The 17,207-nt window shown below is 39.5% G+C and overlaps 1 protein-coding gene across 4 annotated transcripts in view; it reads right to left on the bottom strand.

Annotated features, from left to right (window-relative positions):
* Positions 1–17,207, bottom strand: part of il1rapl2 (interleukin 1 receptor accessory protein-like 2) — a 518,624-nt gene that overhangs the window by 180,347 nt on the left and 321,070 nt on the right. For all 4 annotated transcript variants that reach the window (XM_085182337.1, XM_085182353.1, XM_085182345.1 and 1 more), the window contains exons 3-4: positions 12,525–12,694; positions 11,661–11,764 (exon numbers count right to left, since the gene is read on the bottom strand). In XM_085182337.1, coding sequence (XP_085038463.1) covers positions 11,661–11,764; positions 12,525–12,694 — 274 coding nt within the window. The remainder of the gene's footprint in view (positions 1–11,660; positions 11,765–12,524; positions 12,695–17,207) is intronic.

The following is a 17,207-nucleotide window of genomic DNA, read 5'->3' as shown; positions in this document are numbered from 1 at the left end:
CATTAACTATGGCATCAGGAAAAATATGTCAAAAAAGATACACAGAATTACTTACTGCCTTCCAAAATTACAAGTCTAAGTGTTTATTGATCCGCCACCTGTATTAAAGTTTGTTAAAGAGTTAAAGAAAGTTGCCATGGTTAAGAAAAACGTACACATTCATTTGGTCACAGAGGGGTTTCAGGCTGACGGCTGAATTGTTAAAATCAGACAGATTGCATGCCCAGTTACTCACCCTGAACTCCTCTCTAAGGGATTTGGGGTTGTTGGGTTTTTTCTTTTTTGTTTTTTGTTTTGCAGACCACAAAAAGTCATCTGTCAGGAGAAATGTCAACATGGGCCCTTTTTGTCTCGATAGTTCAACCCTGCCTTCTTCAGATTATGCTCATATGATTTGAGCAAAATATTCACTGACAACTTGAAATGTCAGTGTTATGTTTCACATTTCAACTGCTGTCCAAAAATATTCACTGATGTATATCTAATCACCCGTGGCAATGAAAGTGGGATTTCATTAACAGCATTATTTGGTGCAATCATTCCGATGGCAGCTGTGATAGATGTCAGCCACACTGCAACTCTTTGATTTGATGGATGGGTGGATGGATGGCAGTATTGGTAAAAACTAACCCAGAAACTACGGTCCTGGGAACTTGCACATACAGTTGCATGCAACCTGTGTCTGTTCCCCCTCTTGTGGCTGCACCTCCCTGAGTCTGATCCTACCAGAGAGGTTACTCTGTATTATTCTAGGACCTTAGAATAATACAGAGATAAAGCACCTTGAGGCAACTGTTGTGATTCGGCACTATACAGTATAAATAAAACTGAACTGAACTGAACTGATAAAGCACCTTGAGGCAACTGTTGTGATTCGGCACTATACAGTATAAATAAAACTGAACTGATTTGAATATAAATTTCTATCCACACAGCGATTTCACTGTCTGTAGTCAGTCTTAGCAAAAAATACCCACTCTTCACTCTAAAAGGGAACCACTGTTGGCTTTTTGTGTGGTGGTACGTGAGCTCCAGTAACCTCGAGTTCTGTGTTTGATCAATTATCAGTCTACAACATTGCAATCATGCTAGTTTTTGAGTCATCAGGAAGTTCTACAGAAGGACTTCTGGACACCAAGAACAATGCCTGATCAGCAGACAGACAGACAGTTAACAGCCAAAGACAGCCAGCATGTTGGCCAGCAAATCAAGCGTCCCTACAGCCAATCCAGCATTCAACCACGCAATCAGAAACTCAGAGCACCGGAGAGAGTTCTCAGTCAGTCGGCTAAAACACCAGCTAGCCGATCAGCCTGTCACTGTGCCACCCGACTGACCCACCAATGACCCTACCTAGCCAAATGGCCTGTCCTGCCAAGATGTCACCAATTGAAACAACCTTTCATCCGCCTAACTGCTCAGCTAGCCAACCACAATTCTTATTTTTAACCTTAGAGAGCAGCCAGCCAGCATTTCAACCAGTCTAGTTACTCATTTTCCCAGAGAACACGTTGCATTTCCATCTAATGTGCTGTGTTGAAGTGAAGAATGGGCAAAGCCAGAGGCATGAAATCTTTCATCTCATGCTACCTCGTTCACTATCTAACACTTATTTTGTTCATTCGGAGTCGTCCTCTCCATCATTTTGTCCTCCACCATTCTCATTCTTCACCTTCATCTGTGTGTGTGAGTGTGTGTGTCTCCATCTACTTTTTGATTCCTTTTCTGCTTCAGTCTGAGAGAAAACCGAGTGTTGCAGGATAGAGGTTTGGTGCAATGTCTTTCCTGCAGCGCTACAGCCTCAAAAGTAAAGTGAGACCTCTTGCTGGGTGTATCAATTTCTTTCTACATGATGTCTGTGTGTATGTGTGTGTGTGTGTGTGTGCCATAGTCCTAATCATAGTGTGCGTATGGAGGGTCTTGGGCAGTCGCCGCATGCTCTCTCTCCCTACTGAGGTCCTTATACCTGCAGAGAAAATGGATTTTTGCTTTTCTTTTCTCCTCTACTCATTTCTCCATCTCTTCCAACTCTCTCCTTCATCTCTCTGTATAATTCCATCTTCTCTCTATCAACCGTCCTGTGTTTTTCTCTCCGTGTATTTGCCCTCTCTCCCCACCCCTCCAATTTAACTACTTTCTCCTTGACTCTTTTTTTTTACCTTCTTTTCTCTCTCTCTCTCCTTCCCGCCCACCTGCCTCCATTTCTTCTGCTCCCTTCCTGTGCACATCTCTGTTTCTCTGCTTCACTTGGACAATGTTATTTTCCAGTTACGGTCTCCTGAAAAGGAATGTCACTCTACTTTTGTTCACCTATACTTTTTTTAACAGTGTCTTTAGGCTGCACCCCTCTCGCAAACCCACCCACTACAACACACACAAGGGGCTTTACTAAACCTTTAAAAGTGTGTAAACCCTTTGAGGTTTTCTATATTTCTGCATAAATGTGACCAATAATAGCAGTTAATTCAGGGGGGAAATTACTCAGAATTCCTATCAGTGGGACGGAACGAGTAGTTGTAAATGTGAGCGTGGATGACTGTATGCCTGTGTGTGTTACTTGGGCATTCTGACCAGATGCCACTTCTTGCCCTATATATGACAACTGGGGCTCCAGCGTCCCACAACCTAGAATTGGATAATTGAATGATAGAACAGCTGGACGTATGTGATGACAACATTTCTGATAGCTTCACAAAAAGGACTTGTCCAGGCTGGCAAAGGTTAGAGAACCATTTCTAAAGAGTGTTGACTTCATCAGTCAGTCAGACATATCGTGAAAGAAATTCATCACCCTCCACAGAGGAGGTCGACCAAAAAAGATCACTCCAAGAGTAAAGCATGTGATATTTTGAGAGGCCACATACATTGGGTGATGTTTGTGTTCAGAAATTTGCCAAGAGGATGCTGACCAACAACCATTGCTCTCCTGAAGGAACACCACTACAATCCAGCATTAGCAGCTCATCCGATCTGTGAAATATGGGCCTGTTTTAAGAAATATCGTGGATGTACTTGAAACAATGATAATAACTGGGACAGGCTCCAGTCCCCCCACAACTCTAATGAGTATAAGCGGAAGAGGATGGATGGAGTGACAGCTGTGTGAAAGTTGTTAAATATCCATTCAAGTTTTATGTTAACCGGACTCTAGACGTTGTTGAACACTCCAACAACTCTTTAAATGAAGTTAAAATAATCATGGAACAGATTTCCATATTAATAAATTACTTTCTGTTAGCATTACATAGCTGGACCATGTAATCATAGATCAACTCAATTAAATTAAGTTGGAATAAATTTATTCATCACTGATTAATTAAGTTGGAATAAATTTATTCATCACTGATTAATTAAGTTGGAATAAAAAACTTGCATAATGCTAAAGTAAAACAATTTAATCACATGGAAATCCTTCACACTGACTTCATGTTACTTACAGGATCCAATTTAAAATGTTACTTTTTGATTTTAAATCATTAAACGGTGGAGCCCCTTCCTACCCATCTGAGCTCTTATCTCTTCATTCTCCAGAAAAAAAACATGAAGTCTGGTTCAAAATGATTCGTATCCGTTCCAAGGTCTAAGCTTAAATCTTACGGTGGCCTTGTCTGTTGCAGCGTCCAGACTCTGGATTAGTCTGCCTTTAAATATTAGACCTGCACAAACACTGGAACATTTTAAATCTCTACACATTTGACCTTTGACATGCTTAAACGACTCACGTAGCAGGCATCCAGGAGGCGTCCCAGTTAATCACCTTAACTTGATCCTTGATATGTGGAGCATTAGCCATCTCTGAAGGAGAGCCTTCAGAGGACGTTCAGCACAGTTTAGTTTAACTGAACTTGTTTAACTGGGTTTCACAAAACTCAGTGGTGTTTAGGCCATATTTATGTATTAATGCTGAAACATTTTCTGTACGGTATAACCACGATAACCAGTCATCACATCAAAATAAACTAATTTCATTTGTAATTGGATTTGTTTGGCTTGTTCACTTGCAGCAGAGGGCGAACACAAATTCAGGAGACCTGAGTGAAACGGATGTAATTACTCATGTAACTTTGTTTCATTTATTGTAAGCAAAGTGAAAAAAAAAGTTGCAAAATAATATATCAAATCCTTTTAATACTGACATAGCCTTTTACATTCATATGGCAAGCTTATTAACGCAGACATCGAACAACAGTGCTCACAGAGCACAGCTTTCCCCAAGGGCAGAGGCTTGTACTAAAACTGGATGCTTTATGATGTTTTTTATTACAAATGATGACGTCAGCGTTAGGGATGGGTATCGAAAACCGGTTCTTGTTGAGAACCGGTTCCCACTGTTTCAATTCCTTGGAATCGTTTGCCATTTTTGCAAACGATTCCCTTTATCGATTCCAGTCGCCCGAATGACGTCAACCACGTTGCGGAGCGTCGCTTACCTGGCAGGAAAACATGGCGGCTCAAACGCTAAAAAGTTTGGTTTACTTTACGAGAACGGATGACAACAGGGCAACTTGCAATACTTGCAAAGTAGATATTTAATTTAAGGAGGAAACACTACGAATATGCAAAAGCATTTGCTCACAAACACACGCGATAACCTTAAATGAATGTCGTGTTTTTTAATTCCGCTCCGGACTCGTGAATCTCAACCCAGCAGCGGCGGTAACGTTTGCACGTCCTCTCCCGTTAATACGGCAGGTAAAATAATCAACTAACAGTGCATATTATGTTAGCGCGATCTGCCTTATTACAAAACCTGCCATTACTGTGCATTTAGGTGACCACGATGAGACAGACAGACAGAGTCTGGCCTCAGATGCTGGCAGTTTCTCGCCTGCAGTCTACCGGTAGCGTCTCCTTTCAGGCCAGGATAGGACGAATGTCACCGAGCTGTGACTAAGTTTGTGGTCCAAAGGCTTGCACCCATTTGCCACAGCAGATGCCCCCGATTTTCGGTAAGTGAATGTGTTTAATTGTAGGCAGGGACATTATTGGATATTCTTGTGTAATTGCTACTGAATAATTTATGTTATACTTTGTTATTGCTACAGAAGAATATTTATTTTATTATTTTACATTCACAATTTTTTTCCTGGGGACCCTGTGACACCCCATTGAAGAGCCGTAGGTTGGATCTGTTAAGATCTCACTGTTGGGTTTGTAAGGCCATGTTACTCCTAAATTTCTATCTTGTTCAAAGAGAAGATATAAAACAAAGATCTAAGCTAATTGACCTTAGTGTTCTCCTTTTTTAAAAAAAAAAAAATCGATAAGAGAATCGATAAAGAATCGAATCGTTAAACAGAATCGAAAATGGAATCGGAATCGTGAAAAATCTTATCAATCAACCATCCTAGTCAGCGTGCTGTGTTTGCTGCAGGGCAATATATTGGAAAAATAAAAACGTATTGTAGAGCTCTCTCTATGCCCTTTCAAATGATATATCACTACATACGGTTTCTTGAAGATTATTTTTCAAGGTCCGATTTGACCTTGGGCACTAGCAGTGAATGTCAAGGTCAAATGCTTCGCCGACCAACGTACTCATGTCCCAAGAGTCACGCGCATCGAAATAAAGGATTCTGCACTTAAATAATGAATTGTGCAATAAAATATGCATTTGTAAATTCATTTATGAAATTCTCTTATTATTATTCGCTTATTTTTTAATTACTAAAGTAATTTATTATTGATTTAATTTAAGACAAAAACACTATTTATAAATCAATATTTCAAAATGAATTATTAATCCTTTAATAAATACTTCAAATTGAAAATGAATTTTACAAAAAAGAATTAAACTTTCAATAAAAACTAGTATACTGTATATTATTGTATATAAGTTTGAAGATGATCCATAAAATACGGCTAACATATAGTGTTTTGCAAATTTTTCGAATTTGATTCGAATTTTTACCAAACTTAAATAATAATCAAATTAACTTGATCTTTTATTTCTGTCTACCATCACACAACATTTGAAAATGACAAAATAACCAAACAGAGCCAATGACATACTTCCTCCCTTTGGAGGGAGAATACAGCAACACTTAGATTCAGTGTAGTTGTTCCCAATATTTCAGAATCAGGAAAATACTTACAGCGGATAAATCCTCCTCCCTGTTCAGCACGATGTCACTGACTTGTACCTTGATGACAAGGTATTAAACAGTGGATTTTCCTTTTTTTTGTGTTTTGTTTTTTCTCTCTGCAGCAGCTGTGAGAATGAACCAAAGCCTTAAAGCTGAAGCTGAGAGTCTGACTGTACTGAAAGTGAAGCTACAGAAGCAGCACACTTTGGTGACAGTTCACAACAGATGAATCATTCACACTGTCACATTGTTTCCTTGCATTCATTTAATAAATTGCTAAAATAATTTGAGGTCTTTCAATAACAAGTATGAACACATAACGCAGCCGGCTGTAAAGCGTGGAGCAGGCTCAGGACGTAGTCCATGAATTAAAGAAGGCCAGCCTTTTTGAAAAGGTTATCAAAAGGATCACTGTGGACTTTGAATCCCAATTATTTTGCCTTAGGCCAACAGAGTGTTATCTTGTATTTGAGAATTCAACTTAGTTTTCACTTTTTAAAACAAGACAGGACAAGTAGTTTGATTTTTTTCTTTTCTTGTAGCTTGTATTTGGACCAGCTCCTGTGTGAACTCATGAGAAGATCACATTACACCAGTGAGAATTGACTGGGAAAGAAGAGACACCCTTTTGCTACGAACAAGCACAACACCATTAGGTCTGCTATTCGAAAACATATTTTCACAACCCACAGGATCCCCCTCACTGTAGAGATTAAGAGTTCAGGTTTTCTTTTTTTTAAATTTGTTACCAGTCTGCATATACGGTGCACTGTGCCGCACCGCAGCAGCAGGGTTAGACTAGAGAAACCCAAAAGGAAAACAAAAAAGTTTCCTAGAAAAGCTCCCCATTTTCCCCTTGACCCTCTCTGTCACGGCTTGTTAATTCACTAAAGATGATATAGATATCTTATCACACACATCTATCACTGCTGACAAGCACAGGGTTTAGAAAGATTAATGGAGGGGTGGGTTGTTGAGAGAAGGGAGGGGTATAGATGAATGGTCAAATATGCAGGAGACAGAGACTAAACAGGTTTCTTATTTATATACGATACATTTCTAAAACATAGATGTTGTAATGCCATGGTCTCATATGTTCTGTTTTCAAAGATTTTTTTAAACTGCTTGAAGCTAGTGAAACGAGATTTTAATATTAAGATGATTAATGGTTTACCTTTGCATTTCTAAACCTTATATGATCCACATTTGTCAGCTCTGACGAACAAGACGAGTCCGAAGCAGCAATTAGAAACTGTAATAAAGCCGACACAGATGTGCAAAGCAGAATATGCATGTTTAATTTTCTATAACATTTTTAAAACATAGAATATCTGCCACATTTTAGGCTAGTGTTCACACTAAATACTGATTAAATAGCTGTTAATTGTGTAATTATTATTTATCATCTGTACATTATCACAAAACATTTATGAGACTACCCAGAAGACTGAATTCAAATGTTCAAAGTTTCTGCAGACTCACATGTTTAAATGTTTAACTTAGAGTCAAGAAAGGCTTTGGCCTACGTCAGTTGGTTTCCCCTACAAAACAACATTAAGGTAGGTTAAAAAATTAAGGTAGGTGAAAAGTCGTGTGTATACAGGTTAGGGTTTGCCGATTTGTCAGCATGTCCAAATGGGTGGCCAAAATGCTAACACCAAGATGTTAAAATGCAGAGCACAAAACCTATACAGTGATCCCTCGCTATAACGCGGTTCACCTTTCGCGGCCCAGCTTTTTTTTTTTTAACAGTGCATTGTGTTCTGCGTCCTGATTGGCTGTAGACCATTGTCCATCAATCTCCTCCGTGTCTCCTGTACAGTACAGAAAGCGTTCAGCTTTTCAAATTTACATAAATCTTTGATCACTAGCAGAGTGACTCTGAAGTGCTGTACTGTATGTTTGTAAGTTTTCTCCCCAACAAACACAATAATGTCGACGAAACGTTTTGCACCATCAAAGGCACCTGTGGTAGCTCCCAGAAGGCAGAGGAAGATGCTAACCATCACACAAAATGTTGGACTTCTGGAGAAGCTAGAAGCTTCTGAAGGAAGCTAGAAGTGACCGTATTTTTCAGATTAAAAGGCGAATTAAGCGAAACAAAACAGTCAGATAAGTCAAACATTCCTCAACTCATTCTTCTTGCTTCCTCTGCTCCCGTACCATTGATTCACTAATGTTGAATACTCTGGCAGCTGCTCTATTCCCATGTTGTGGCCCTGAAAACAGGATTTGATCTTTGGTTTCATTCTATATGGACTTATTTTTCTATGAAGGTTTGAACTTTGAGAGTGTTTAAATGAGAGAAGTGTGAAAATGTTCATGCCTGTCTGAGAAAAGTGTGCAAAGCATGTAGTGAGGGGTGGTACAGCCTTAAAACATCTATGAAAATTGTAAAAAATAAACCTATCATGGATTTTTTGTAGAACGTAACTCCCGCGATAAATGAGTGACCGCTGTATCTACTCTTTTTACAAACAGTCCATGCTCTTACTGAATAATTAACAGCTTAACCTTTAGCTCTTAGCATTAGTTATTTTGTGCTAACACTAAGGTTTCTTTAATACATTAAATATTCTTCAAATATTATTTTAAATGGGCACACATTACAGGAACACACTACATGAAAACTACACTGAAAACTGTTATATGTCCATATACTTATCCATATTTGTTCAAAATAAATAAATAAATTCACGTTACCATGACAAACAATGTGCAACCATCTGCAAAAGATATCCCAGTATCCTGAAACGCTGATATACTGGAAAGAGGATTCATGTTATCGTATCGTATGTCAGCTATTACACAGTTTTATTCTTTTTTTTATGTCAATCCAGCTGAAAATAATCAAATATCAAATCAAATTTAATTTCACTTTTGTAAACTGAACTGCACTTAATACCAGGATTGAATATCAAGAGTAAAATTTAAATTAATCATGAAAATGTTGTTTTTTTTGACTGTATGCAACAGGCCACATATTGTCTGTTCTTTGTTATAGCAACAAAAACATGTGTAAGATCAAGGGCAATAAGCACATTTGAAAGTAGAGTTTGTCTTGCTCCTGTGTTGTAGTTTCTGTACATGGTTACAAATTCTAGATACAACCTTCAGCAGTATAATAGGATCCAGTTGGTGGCTCACCATTAGGATAGGGGGGACTGTGCCTCTTTGTGTGTATGTGTCTATGTGTGTGAATGTGCGCGTGTATATGTGTCCTTGCTAATAAGAAACCCTGAGACAATGACAGACACCAAGCCCTAATTAGGTTGTCATGCTGAGAGAGCAAGGGAAAGACAGGAAGAGAGAGAGAGAGAGAGGGAGAGAGAGCTTATTAAGGAGGATAGGTGTCAAGTTCTGGCAGAAAAAAAGAGGTGGGAGGAGAGCAAATAAGGGGGAGGATGAGGGCAATGAAGGGGTAGAAGGAATCGGACGCTGATGTGGGGAAAGGAGTGGGAATGGGAAACAATGGAACATGGTATGTAGGAGTGAGGAAAGAGAAACAGGTGGTTCAGGTGTAGAGGACAGAAGCTGCTGGCAGGATGAAGGGAAGAGGAGGTGTGGGAGGGAATAAAAACAGCTAGGAAGAGGAAGGGGAAAAGAGGGAAACAGAAAGGAGAAAGCTGAGGTAGAGATAGTAGCTAATCAGATGCAGAGAAGGAAGACAAACAGGATCAAGCACAAAGCAGGTCGAGTGATTTATGGAATAAAACAAGAGGAGAGCAGTGCTGCTGGTGCAACCAAAGCTTCCCTTTTTCCAAATGAAACACTGGCTAATTGTGGTTTACTGGGATATAAGCACATGGCAAGTCAGATTTTTTCAAAGGGTGTTAAAAAAAACCCATCACTTTACCCAGTGTAGCCACCGTATGGTAACGTTAAATCTGAAATGGCAATGACAGTTGGTCAATATGTTACTGTTTACCTCAATTTCCACTAAGAAATGTAGAGTTTCTTTCATATTGTCTGCCTGCTTCACTTTCTCACCTTGTCACCCTTCGTTTGCAACATTGTCGTGTTAAAAAATATGGAAGTAATAAAAAGCTGGTACAGAAAACCCCAAACATCTGAATGCATGTTTATTTAATAAATCCAGTTAATTCTTCTTTGTGGGAAAAGATAAAAAAATAAATACGACCACATCTCATGGTCCACATTGGCAGATTAAGTTCAGCTGTCATTATATACTATATATGTTTCAAAGCTTTAGAATCTGTGGTTTCTCTCATCTTCTGCCAGATATGGTTGAAGTCATGATTTTCTTCCACTTCTGTTTTTCTCTGTCGCTTCCACTTTTCCACGCTGTCAAAGTCCCTATATTTGCAGCTCTGACGTCAGACCATCTTGTTGGTTCTCTACAAAAGCTATCAGAGCTATCCTGTGATTGGCCACTGTAAGGCATCCTGGACATTCTCGCTGAAGAACCTTCTTCCGAGGCTACTTCCAACATTTAACTCTGCATGACATTCTGATATTGAAGTTCTGTGTTCACTAATGGAAGCCTGACTGCCATTAACCTTTTTTTTTTTTACTGTTTTGTTTTTTTCCTGACTAATTTCAACAAATACTGTGATACCATTCCAGTTGATCCATCTTTACTTAAACAATGCTGCATGTCACTTCCTCTCATTGTGAGCTACTTCCATAAGAATTCCAGCAAGCTCCAAGTTTTGTCTATTAAATGACATCAAGTAAAAAAAATCTTTTGTAATCTTTAGGTGTCATTCTGTGTTCATAAGTGTGTTTATTTTGGTTATCTGCAGTGTCGAGCTATCTTTGCACCACCTTGGGAAAAATATTGTAGGAAAAACAGATATTAGTTTAATATAATTAACTTTTTCCACAAGACATTTTATTAATACATTTTACAGTTTATAAGTGTAATATACTATAATAACTGAAGCAGTTGTGCAGATTTGTTTCTGTTTGTTTCCTCCCGCTCCACCACACTACGCTGTCATTACAAATTTACACATAAACACATATTTCTAGAGGGCCCTACAAGACTCAGTTTCTGATATGGTGCCAACTGTCATATTGTACATTTTCAATTGAATAAACTGGCAGCATGCCACTCAACTGGCAAGCACAGGTGCACCATCTCACACCAAATGTCCACACAGGCGCACACACTCACCTGCAAGGCATAAAACTAATGTTCTGATATTGCAAACACACCTAAAAAAATGCTAATGTCCTACTAATTGACTAATAGTCAAATAATAAAATAGCAGCTTAAGATATGATGAAATGTTTTGTAATCCATCGGTCATCTGTGTTTTGAATTCTTGATTATTAAGAACAGGGGGCTTTTAATCATAAACTTCAAAATAAAGCCTGTGTTTTGTTGAGTGTGTTCACGTTGACCCAGCCCCCTTCTGGGGAGAAGAGCTATGTTTATGTGATTCTCAGAAACAATGCACCCATCTGAACCAGAAATAATTCTGAATCCTACTTTGTAAGAGAAACTAGGTTGTAGTTATTGTACTTCAGGGTTGATGCATTACAGTGCCAGGATACTGGTCAGAATGGAGTCAGACAGGCCTGTGCACTGACATGCATCCACATTACCTTAAAACGCATGTGTAGAATCCACTGTCTTCCAATTCAGCAGATCTGAACCAGATGGAGTCATCTTCTTTACTCAGCCTGTGACCCGAGAAGATGATGGGCTCCTAAAGGATACAATAAGTAGAAGATTATCCAATCTAATATAACAGGACTCTTATAATATGTATTAATGGAATCAATGATACAGAGCATGTATCTATAATCTGTAACGACTTCCTCTTGACCTAGAATTGACAACGGTAATGTGGTTGCTATAAAAAAATGGTATATATTTTAATAATATACCAAGTATTACCTTGCTACTCCAGGTTAATCCAGCTTTTTTGGGGGAAAATGTATCTTTTTATTTATTCCAGTTAGTGTAATAAATAAAATAAAATAAAATAAATAAATCATGGTCTTGGTTTGTTAACTTTGCAAATTCAGGTGCTGACTGAAAATCTGTTACTGCGTGGTACAGACCACACATGAAGGTTTGAAGTGTAAAATTCTTGTATTTTGTGTCATGTAGCACTAATAAGAAGATATTTGTGTGAGCTGCACCAATAAGGTTTATGGCAACAGCACGCTAACCGAGCTTACTGGCATTATTTGATAACCCATGGCACGTGGTGTTAAAAAACAAAAAATCGCTAATGCTGAGGCTTCAAAATTGCAGACTCCAAAAGCCAACGACCCAGAGGTCACATCTGTGTTCTAAACAGTCTCAGGGCTGCTCAGGTTATGGTTAGGTTAAATTAATGCTTTTTGTTAATTAACTTTTTAAATTTCCATTTCATGGTGTCTTCCTTGAACTTCATGACTCTTCTTCCCTGCCTCATCTTTCCTTCCACATCAGTTGTAGTTCAGACCAGTGACGCTCACCTCTGCATCGCCTTTGTTCTTGTACCAGATGAGGCGCAGCTTAGCGTTTGTGGCCATGGTGTAGTTGGTTCGGATGTAGCTGTAGAACAAGGCACATTTAACTCGAACAGGCTCACCAGCCAATACGTGGTACTCCTTCAGATCCACAGACCAGTCAATGCATCCATCCACTGCGAGGGGGAACACAGAGAAGAGAAATATTGAGGACATACACCATTATACATCAAATACTGCAGGAGAGAGAAACACTGATTAAAACTCAAACAACACAGGAAGCGAAACACAAACATAAACACCCAGTCACTTGGATGAGTGACGAAACGTTTCTCCCAGAAAACGCTACGTCCAGATGAACAGAATCAACTTTTGGAGATTTATTTTCCTGGATGATTGAGAATGCATAAAGACGAACATAAACAGCAAAAACAAAAATCCTCACTCAGATATGTATATAAGATATGTAAAAGTAAAAACATAAAGAAAAATGCTTGACTGGAGAAAGAAATGAGGATGTGAGAGAGACAGAGAGTGTGAGTGACAGGGATATTGTTTTATCTCATTTCTTTGGTAATATTATTCTTTACCTTCAAAGCAATAAAACATTGAATGTAAATTTTTGAGCTGTTCTTTTGTTTCGGGGTGGGGGGGGGCAACATAGTGGGAGATTAAACGTGTTTACAAAAAAAAGTGTAGCATTTTTTCTTAAATGTGAAGGTACAAACAGAGGAGGGTGTCAGAAATAAACTTCTTGTGAGAACAGACGAACAAAGTTCATTCTATTTTCTTTTGATTTCATCCCTACTCACCTTGGGGTGAGTCCAGGTCAACAAGAACGAACAGAAAACAAGTTGTAGATGTGAGACAAGTTCGAGATGACGAGATGTTAGAGGTCGAAAAAAGACAAAGAGCTTGCCCAAATGGACTCCCCTCCTCCTTCTGTTTTTTCCTTTCCTCTCTGTCCCTCATTCCTCTCACTTCTTTTAGTTTTCCTCGTGGTCTGAGCCTCAGATAGCTGTGCTCTGTTTTAACTGTCACCCTCGGGCACTTGCCACAAGGCCTTCCCTCTGAATTACAGCCTGTAGCAATAAAGCCTCTGGTTCTGTCATCCACTTCAAAATACCTCATCTGTCTCTCATCTGTACTCTCCCCTCTTGTTTATTAGTGTTGTCATAAATAGCGATGTATGCTAGTTGGATTAGAACAGACCATAAGCTCTGAATGGCATCTAAAATTTGGCTGTGATATCATTCTGTTTTTTTCCCCCAGCAGTGGAACGAATACCGTTGACCACAAATACACAGCATGACGTAAGTAAGGAAAATGGAATCTGGAGGAAAGTTGTTCAGATGAACATGTGCTCTACCCACATACCAAGGAGGTCTGGCCCGGATCTGGTATCAAGCCGGCACTGCTGACTTCTGGCATGATAAGGCGTATGCCATCCCAGATATGGGCCAGGCCTGGCATAGATGGCACTGTTTATGTGATGGCATGCCATATCTCGCTCGATTTTGGTTTGGTTTTATGCTGGCCAGGACCATTGAAAACAGGTCTTCCCTGGATCCGGCTGGTGCTTCTGAACTGACTGGTGTCATGGCAGGGTGTATGTCAACCAGATGTGGATCAGGTCTCGGCAATGAAGCACTACTTATGTTTCCTGTTTCTCCTATTTTAGTTAGAAGACCCAAATGCCATGTGGAATACTATACTGTTATGGTAGCCAACGTTTCAAATGCAGGTTTGTGAGTTGTACACTTTTATCCAAAGCCTAGTGACGGTTTACTCATCGTTGCAAGTGGGTGGCTGTAGCTCAGGAGTTGGAGCAAGTCACCTACTGATCGCAAGGTTAGTGGTTCGATCCCTGGCTCTTCCAGTCTGCATGTCAAGAGTGTCAATGTGTATGAATTTAGCTAGGAAGCACTCAGTTTAGAGAAAGTGTGTGATATTGTGAATGTATTATGTAGAGCACTTTAAGTAATCTGGGAGAGTAGAGCGCTGTATAAGAGTCAGTCCATTCACTGTCTGAACAGAGTTTCGTCATGTTACTTTTGCACTATTATGTTCTGGCTAGAGATGGCACGATACCACTCTTCTATGTCCGATACCGATACGGATATCATAAATTTGGATATCTGCCGATACCGATATGAATCCGATATAGTGTTTTTTAATCAATAAAACTGTTTTTTTTAATATCTTGCTGCATTTTGTATAAGTTTATACTCAAGTTTAAATAAATAACAACACTAAAGCTATTCTGTTATACCTGTATGTAAAAAATACACTGCGCCCAAAATATTTCATAGTTCAGCAATACCAATCTAATAAACTTAAACCTGCTCCATCCTTCCTATTCTGGTATTTTAAAGAGTACTTAGCAGAAATATTAAGCAACCTAACTAATAGGGTTGCAAACTCCCAGCAAAAAAAAATAGGGAACCACCCTCCACCTCATGATGCTTAATCGATGTAATCAAATTTAATTTGATGCAGGGAGGAAAATGCACAGAAATAAATTGTTTTTAACGAATAATTAAATAGATTCAACATCTTTCTTCAACAAAATTGCAGACTGCACAGATGGTACCTTCCCAAAAGGAAAAAGTACTATAGCTTACTAGGGTATATTAGAATTAACAGTTACTATATACAGTAATGGACTTATATATATTTTTTTACATCAGATTAAAACTTTGGGTGTAAGAGTCAGATAATTATTTATTAAAAGCTAGACATTTTAAATGAGAATAAGAAAGAAAAGTATGTCTTTGTGCCCCCTTTTCCCTGTTCATGCCCTATCGGCCCCCCTGGCTAAACTTTGCTAGATCCGCCCCTGCACAGTTACCAGCCGTCAGCTGCATAGAAAAGGATCCTGGTGAAGAAAGTAATATTAAATAAATTCTAACAACAGCTTATCAAGCTTAAACGTGCTGCTGTTGTTTAGCCGCTGGTTTCCTCTTTCTGGTGAAAAGTGGGCCAAAAACAAACAAGAAAGACAGACTCGCGACAGAAAAGCCGATCAGCTGATCATTGATCAGTTTCACCTTTGAAGTAGCAGCAGGAGAGAGAGAGAGAGAGAGGCAGTCGCTCCATATATTGGTTGTTAATCTTAACGCGGGAATGCTTTACAGACATTCAGAGATGAACTTACACACTTGCTTTACTTCTCTCTGGGAAAACGTCCTCGGAGATGAAATGCTGGTTTGGTAGCACACAGCCGCTCTATCACGTGATGCACACTGCTGCGAGTGCTACGGTTATGAGCCGGGTTATGCCTTGTAGCAAGTTTTGTGAGGTGCTTTTTTGATATTTAATGGATCGGATTACATTTTTTATTTCTCGCCGATATCCGATCCAGGAATTTGGGTCAGTATCGGACCGATACCGATACCTAATATCGGATCGGTCCATCTCTAGTTCTGGCATGTTGTTATTACATGGCTCGATTAAGGTACACATTAGGCTGACATCTGGGACCAGAGCTGAAACTGTTCTGGGCCAGCAGTGTGTCTACAACTGGCCCATGGCTGCACACAACTTACATATGGCCCACATACTGCAAAGAATGACGGCCCTTTGGTGGCCCAGATCAGGTTTGCCAGAGGTAATCCACATATGGGCCAGGACAGGGCCACCAGTGTGTCTGCAACTTGCCTTGTGCAGGCCCATGTGTGGGCCACCTCTGGCAAACCAAATCTGGGCCACCAAAGGGTCGTCATTCTTTGCGGAATGTGGGCCCTGTGTAAGCACATTGTGTGGGCCAGATCCGAGCCTTACCAATTTTGTTATGTGGGTATATGTTAATATGCACATCTGGGTTTAAGGTTTGGCTTTAGCTTAGCTAACACTGATAGCATAATGGACAGGTTTTTGATGGGGCTTCCACCTCCCACACAAACGCATTGTCAAATATGCTTCCAAACCAACTTCCTTCCAAGCCAAAGACTAGAAGATATGATGATATATGAAGATTTTCTTGTAAAACAAAGGTAAGCCTAGCAAAAAAAGTTTGGGAACCACTGGTCTGGTCTAACTCCAACTTACTTGTGATACAAGGTATCCCACATCAAAAATACAACTGAATCAAATACAAACACATGTCTGTCCCAGCAGCTTGTCATAACAGGAAATTAAAAGTTCATGGCTCAGTGGCGTATTCGCTGGCATTGGGCCATTGTTGGCAAAATTTGCCGGGTCTGTGCTTTTTGGACACAGGATACAGGTTGTGGATCGTTACATTGGCTAGCTCTATAAGTCAATGTAAACATGTTTTAGCACTCTGTATGATGTGTCAGGTGTAATTTGTGTTGAGTTAAGACACTACCAACGATTTAACGACTTTATTTGCACCAGTTTGCGGTTTAAAATTACAGCCACATACTTAACTGGTACATTTATAGATTTAGCAATATGCATTAAGTCATACTGTGGCAGGAGAGATTCAGCATCGCTGCACACACACTCATGCACAGACACACGGCAGATTTATTACACACACGATCACTCATTCACCTTCTCAAATTAGTGCTCGTCCTCATCTCCCACTACACATGCACCAACAGCAGTCATTTAATCAGTGACAAGCTTGACAGATAGTCATAAAAACTGTGCCGATCTGTCATGAAACACACAGTTTCACAGACTAAAACAAAATTTTTTTCATGAGAGAGGTAAAAAGGCCTG

The sequence above is a fragment of the Neolamprologus multifasciatus genome, chromosome 2 (assembly GCF_963576455.1).
Source record: "Neolamprologus multifasciatus chromosome 2, fNeoMul1.2, whole genome shotgun sequence".
NCBI lineage: Eukaryota > Metazoa > Chordata > Actinopteri > Cichliformes > Cichlidae > Neolamprologus > Neolamprologus multifasciatus.
The sequence above is the reverse complement of the archived record's forward strand: the minus strand, read 5'-3'. Positions and strand labels throughout refer to the sequence as shown.